General features: G+C 38.7%; 1 protein-coding gene across 1 annotated transcript; it reads right to left on the minus strand.

Moving 5' to 3' along the window:
• Nucleotides 1-2,593: 2,593 nt before the first annotated feature.
• On the minus strand, nt 2,594-3,881 carry SYP111 (syntaxin of plants 111). The gene has a single exon (XM_088980328.1). The coding sequence runs from the start codon at nt 3,732-3,734 to the stop codon at nt 2,784-2,786; it is 951 nt and encodes a 316-aa protein (XP_088836454.1). The 5' UTR covers nt 3,735-3,881; the 3' UTR covers nt 2,594-2,783.
• Nucleotides 3,882-7,102: the final 3,221 nt, after the last annotated feature.

Raw genomic sequence — 7,102 nt, forward strand, 5'->3', positions numbered from 1 at the left:
TGTTTGAAGTATTCACGCATGGTCGATTTCCAAAATTTTCGTCAACTATTGGTTAAAGCAATCAGCCGATAAATTCAAAGTAATCAACCACTTCATCACAAGCTATAAACTTCATAAAGCCATGCCTAGACTAGGTTAATTTCAACAACTCATTCGATAGTGTCCATAAACCTAGCAATTCTGAAACAAGTAGTTCATTCCTTTATTGAGATTACATCATGCGCACCACATGCACATGCGTGCATTGAGAATATCTCTCAAAATTGTCAATGAAAAATATTTTCAATACATAATTGGAATATGCTGTAGAGCGTTTGAGACACTGCTGTGGGGTACAGATGTAAATTCTCCTTTCTTAAGGCATCCTGGAGAGGAAAGAGAAACCTCTAAGAAGAGAAACAAGTCTTCAACTAAGGAATGGATCCATCACCTTTGGAATCAAAGTCAACATGGTCGAGAGCATCTGGCAACAGGAATCCTGATTTCAGAAGCATCCCATCTTCGTCCCAACAGCCAACCATCTAATGATATTTCTCGATATCTCAGCTCTTTCTCAATATGAGTCTCTATGCCATGCATGATAGAGTAATAGGGGGGTTAGATGTAAGATTCAACAATTTAGAGATCCATATGGATGCCATTAAAGAAAATGAATTGCCGAATGCTGACTCTATAGAAATGATTAACAATGAAATCTTTGAGCTCTACGTTCTTCAAAAAGGAATGACAAAAAAGGAAAAGGGAAATGAATTAGGAGGTCTGCTTAGGCTGTATTTGGTTTGAAGGAAAAAGTACAGAAACCTTTACATCGTAGAGAACTTCAAGACTATTTCATATTAGTTGTAATTTAGTTTGTGTTTTGTAGTTGTAATTTAGTATGTGTTTGGAACCTGCGTGGTTTATTCGCTAAAGGTTTGTATTTTATTTGTATGTAAAACCAAGAAAAACAATAATGATCTGTTTATTAACAATTAGGCGCCATTGGAGGAATCATTAAAATGAAGTTTCCCCTAACGGTAGGCATGCACATAAATCAATGCTTGCTTTTGCAATTCTCTATAAATACAGATCCACAAAATGGGGAAATGATGAAGTGGCGCCTATATGACTGTTTATTCAATAAACGCTCACGGTTCCAAACACCACCTTAGTCTCTTTTGTTTTTAACTCTTTAACTGCTACTTGTAACAATTTTTTTGAGACACCATCCTTGTTGAACTATTATGAGTTGGTTTTTATTAGTTTGTATTTTATTATTATTATTTTATGACTTACATAACAATTTTAATATTTTTTGAAATATTAATTAGTTATTAAATTATTTTTAATTAATATAACATTTTTACTATTTACTTATAATTTAATTATTTTATTAGTATGTTATTAAATGATTAATAATTTATTAATGGGTCAAGGGTCTAATATTAACTCTTAATTTTAAAAAAGTTTACCCCTCAATTCCCAATTGTTTCTCACCAAAATGATGGGATTAGACATCCCAAAATTGGGATCCATTATCCCACATTTTTCCCATCCCATCCAACAAATCAAACATAGGAAGTAGACTTGTTCATGGGCCAAACTGGGCTTTCACATGTTATCAACATAATGTACTCATGCCCGAGTATGGGAGAATGGGAAAATCAGAGATTGGGAGTATGGGACCTTGCTGGAGAGATGATACCGTCTGCCGCTCTCCAATTGCTGCTTGTAGAATAAGATGATACCAGTTACCGCCGGTTGCTGAAGAAACCTTCCAAGTTCTTCCAGGTTCGAACAAAAAAATAGGGGGGAGACTATCGAACGAAAGAAGTTAGGGTTAGAAATTTAGGATATGTATATTATTATATTTTTCATGGGCTGGGGCTTTAATGTGAAATCCCAAGCCCGACCCGAAATTGAGTCGGGCTTAGATAATAGGGCCCAAGCCCGAGCATAATAATATGTCTAAGCCGGAACCACGGCAGGGTTGGGCCATCGGGAACAGGTCCTGTAGCTTTCTTATTTCCAAAACACCCCAAGAAATAAAAAAAAAAAAAATAGAAATAAAGTGGCCCCGCTTTATATGAAGAGAAACGATTCAAATTTGCATCTTCAAATGGAAGCAAAACTGAGACACAAAGTGCAAGGTTTTGATTGGATAAGAATGCAATGAAAAACTGAATTTGCATCTGATTCAAGCAAACAGAGATAAAAATGTCCAACGTGGTTTTAAGGGGTTAGTTTAGTTCAAATTGATCAAATTGATCGTGAAGGCAAGGTATAGCAAATGGGGATATCGGACTGGATAAATACACTCTGGCCAGATTTGACCTCTTACAGAGAGATGTCGGTACCCCAATTTCAAATTGTCAGGTTTGCACTCCAAAAATCACAGGTACCCGAATTTCAAATTCTCACGGTTTGCATTCCAGAAATCAGGTCCACATTGAATCATTGATCACTGAACATGCTTCTTTGGTTTCTTTTTCTTATTAGCCGAACTGTGTTCAGCTGATTATAGCCGCAAGACTTCGTTTTTTTTTTTTTTTTTGTAGGTGTTCTAGGTTGATAAACTTTCAATTTTCCTTGGTTGATCTGGAAGAGACAGAACTTAAAGCGAATTTGGTAATTCACTTCACAAACAAAAGATAGAGAAGGACAGTTGACGCTCATACACAGGGGTCAGAATGGATGAAGGAACAGGAGAAACGCCTCCCCCTCCCCCATCCCAAAAAGAAAAACAAAAATAAACAAATCAATAGAAAGAACAGCCTTAAAAATAAAGATTCTTTTTTAGCCTTTTAGGAATGACTGAAACTGGTGGCGATGGGGATGGCGACCAATAGGATGAGAATAAGGAGCAGAATCAACCCCACACACATCCACTTCCTGCTGCTCTTCTGATAGTTCTTGGCAGTCCTGAGGTCGCGCGTCCCGCCCTTCACATACTCAGCAGCATTCATGACATGGTGTTGGATGTCGTCCATCTGCTCCCCCTGAGCTTCCACCATCACCGCCATGTCCAGGAACACCTGGTGCAGCTCAAGCAGGCTCTTCTCAATCTCCTTCGCCGCGTCGTGCCTGTCTTGTATCTCCAAGACCGTCTCAAGAACCTTCCCCCTCCCGTGCTCCTGCACCGCCCTCTGCAGCAGCTCCTCCCCTCCCGTTCCTCCGTCACTTGATATAATCTTCTCTATCACCTCTTCCTCCGGGTACTCCCCTGTTACCGTGAAATACCGGCGGCCCACCGTCTCCTTATACTCCGCCATCATCCGCTGCCTCAGCTCCTGGAAGTCCATCATCAGCTCCTTCAGCTTCTTCCGCAGCCCGTTGGTGACCGAAGTCCTTGTGCGGTCCACCGGCGTCCCTTCTCTGTAGCCAGAGAGCCTCCTATTGGCAGCGTTGGCGCGGTCCATGTCCTCGAGCTGAGACTTTATGCTCCTCGCCTTCTTAAGCACGGTCACGATATCGGCGTTGGTCCGGATGCGTAGGGCTTTAAGGGCCTCCGGCTTGTGGAGGCACTTGCTCTCTTCGTTGGCTTGCTGCAGCCGACCAAGGACGTCTCTGATGAAACCGATCTCCTTCTTCACCATCTCGGCCTCTTCCAAGAACTGGGCGAGGTTATGGTCTATTTGATTTTGGGTCGCCGTCGCTGCCATCTCCATGTCGAGGTTGCCGGCTTCCAGATCTTTCATGGCTTCTTTCTTCAAATCCACATAGCTGAGAAAGGATTTGGTCATCAAATCGTTCATCTTGCTCTATTTTCTCTCTATCTCAGTTGAAACTTGGAATCAACAAAACTTTGGAAGAGAGTTTGCTTCAGCCGCGAGAGTAGATTGTTGTTGTATGAGGTATCTTTCGATTTGAGGACAACAGAGAAACCCAAGACGCTATATCCCAGTTCAATCAAAAGAAAATAGCCGTTGCATTACCAACGGCTATAAATTTCAATCCTTCTGCACGTTACACAAAAAAATATTTCGCTTTCTTAATTGGAAGAGTCAGAAAAGCATGTGCTCTCATAAGCACGAGTTACTTACCTTGGGATTGGAATCTATCGAGATTCCCCATCCCAACGAGATCCCAGATGAATGTCACTCGCAGGTAAGCACGTGCTTTATATAAAAATGGCTTTTTATTCACATACAGCCGTTACATAAACGTTTAAAATCACCATTCTCCCATCTGGATGTAGATCTGGGCTCCACCATAAGAAAGATGAAATTACGAAAAGGATATCCAAATTCTCTCAATTTACCTTGGGCATAAAGCAAGAAAGTATGAAGTTTCTTCCATTGAAATTCGGTGACGTTTACAGCATATGCTAATGTTGGATGGACTGGGGGAAATCTTATTTTTTTTATCAAATCAATCCTGAATAAAAAACGAAAAGAATACGTAGGTAGATGTTTTTGTCTCTCTTTTGGGAGTCCGGATCTTCTCCTCACACCGACCTTACAATATATCTTAGCCACACACTAGTAACATTTTCCATATTTGCATTTATTATTTATGGGAAGATGTTTCCTATGGAAGGTCGTATGTGGCTGTGAGGTCGGTGTGAGGTGTGTTTGATGAGGAATAAATCCCAATTCCTCTTTTGGTGTTTGTTTTCATTGATGCCGCTTAAACCATTTTCATCTTCACGTCTTATAACTCTTAGTCTATCTAATTCAAATCTCATAGATGAAATTGTCCAAAATTGACCATGACTTTTCAGCATTTCTCTTCAATTCATCATAACTTTTCATAGTATTAAGGGAACCCCAATGTCATTGAGCTTTTGTTTCTTAAAATTTACCATTCGTTAGATCATTGTTAGTATTCACTGGTCGAAGTTGTCCACATCAAAATAAATGCAATTTTCATGATAAAACTGCCCTTGAATGGCACCATGATTTTTCAACATTTCTCTTGAATTCATCATGACTTTTCATAAGATCATAACCCCATGTCACTAAGCTTTTGTTTTCCAAAACTCACCATCCCTTAAAGCACTATAGGTATTGTTTGGTTAGAAGGAAACTGTAGGGAAAGGAAGGGAAAAATATGAAAACCTATACAAAGTTTGTAAATGTTTCTTTGCCTTTCCCTTCATTTCTCTACTCTTTCCTTCAAACCAAACATAATTTTAGTGTTCATCGACAAAAATTGTACACACGAGCATAAATGCAATTTTCATGACCAAACTGCCCTGAATGGCTAGTTAACCTTATTAAACATATTTTTATGAAAATGCCCTTAAGTGCCCAACTACCTTGTACATATAGTGTAAAACATTAAAAATTGCAAAAAAAAAAAACTTAGGAAATAATAAAAAATAAATTAAAGTATAAAAGAGAAATTGTAAAAAAATAAAAAAAAGTTGCACAAAATATAGGAAAATTGCTAGAAATTTCAGGAAAATTGCATAAAATACATAAAAATGATAAAAATAAAAACTATATATTTCAGCTAATGCCAAAAAAATACAGAATGATTAAAATATAATATGTATAACCAAAAAAGTTAAAATCATAGAAAATACATTCAATGACAAAAAAATGCATAAAACACATCAAATGATAAAAAATTTCAAAAAATATATATTTCAATCAAAATAAGAAAATGGAAAATTTTGGAGAAGATGCTTAAATGCAGAAGCTAATAGAACATTGTAAAAAATTATAGAAAAGGCAAAATGTAAAAGTTGCAAAAATTACAAAAATGTAAAAAAAAAAACACCGTTATAAGGTCAAAATCCACCATTGTAACACCTTGATTTACAGAGAATGTAGGAAAATTTGGAGCTTTAAGACGAGGAAGTTTTTTATCCCCAAGAAATTCAAGATACAACATCGGTACCGGTGCCAACTCTACGAGTCCGCCGGATGCGTGAACTCACCAACCAGAAACGGCCACGTCGTCGAGGCAAGTAAAGGGTAATGTTAACGAGACTTTGGTCGTCAACACAAAAAGACAAAAACTAGAGTTCACCTGTCCTCATTTTGAACTCCCTCCCTTCAGTTTTTTCATTCTCCTTCGTTGATCCTAGCACGACAGCATTCACGGACGCCCTCACTCCATACCAGCATTCGTGAACGCAGAAGCCACTGGCGGCGAGAGGCATATCATCCAACGTCCATTCTCAGGCTCGATGGCTTCTACATTTACATATGCTAATGTGGAGTGAGGGCGTCGGTGGATGCTGCTGTGCTAAGTTCGGTGGAGGAGAATGAAAAAAAATGGAGGGAGGGAAATTTGGTTTTTTTGTTTTTATTTTTTGTTACCTTTTACTCGCTCGGACAACGTGGCCATTTGTGATTGGCGGGTTCACACATCCCGTGAACCCATGGGTTCATACAACGCGGTCACCACACTTCTCCGACTTCAAGAACTTTGCGTAAAATGAAAATGATTTGAAGGACGGAAACAAAGAGGCTGTTGATGTAACTGGTAGGACCAACCGTTGAAACTCTGATACATTCTCCCAAACACTAGAGGAATTTATCCATAATAATTTTGTTGTTGTACTTGATAATTGATCTCGAAGCTATTGGCTTTCCTTTTATTGAGATTTTAAAATTTGTTTGAGGGACAACATTTTCATTTGTACATTGGCCTAATCTTTGCTTGGATTTTGATTATTGCTCCATCTTATTTGGTGCTCTGTGCATGCTAGAAGTGGATGGAGTGCATCTGAGACTGAATGCCTCATGAAAACTACATAAAAGCACGGCTAGGGTCACTTGGAATATGAATATTCTTGCCATATCTGGTCACATGAAAGATAAAACCAGTGTTAAAAGAAAACCATACGGAGAAATCCCAACTAGGATACCTCTATAATGGCACAAAGACACTTTATCAAAATGATATAATGCTTACACACTTGTGATGAGCACAAAGAGCCATTTAGGACTTGTGATGGGCACAAAATGCATCCTGGGACCAGTCATGAACGAGTGTCACCTGAGACTTGTGATGGACATAAAATGACATCACCCATTTGAGACAAACCAAACACGCTACTAGTGCCTTGTGATGGACATGACATGGTAGACCATGCTATAACAAATGGTGGGTAGGCCCAGAGAACAGCGATGGGTACAGAATGATATCACAACTCTATACATTACCA

This window comes from Nelumbo lutea, chromosome 1 (genome assembly GCF_056320005.1).
Source record: "Nelumbo lutea isolate HS-2025 chromosome 1, American lotus-T2T, whole genome shotgun sequence".
Lineage (NCBI taxonomy): Eukaryota > Viridiplantae > Streptophyta > Magnoliopsida > Proteales > Nelumbonaceae > Nelumbo > Nelumbo lutea.

Bases quoted from the DNA above. Each gene is read 5' to 3' on its own strand.
- SYP111 (XM_088980328.1), bottom strand. From the start codon at position 3,734: ATGAACGATTTGATGACCAAATCCTTTCTCAGCTATGTGGATTTGAAG.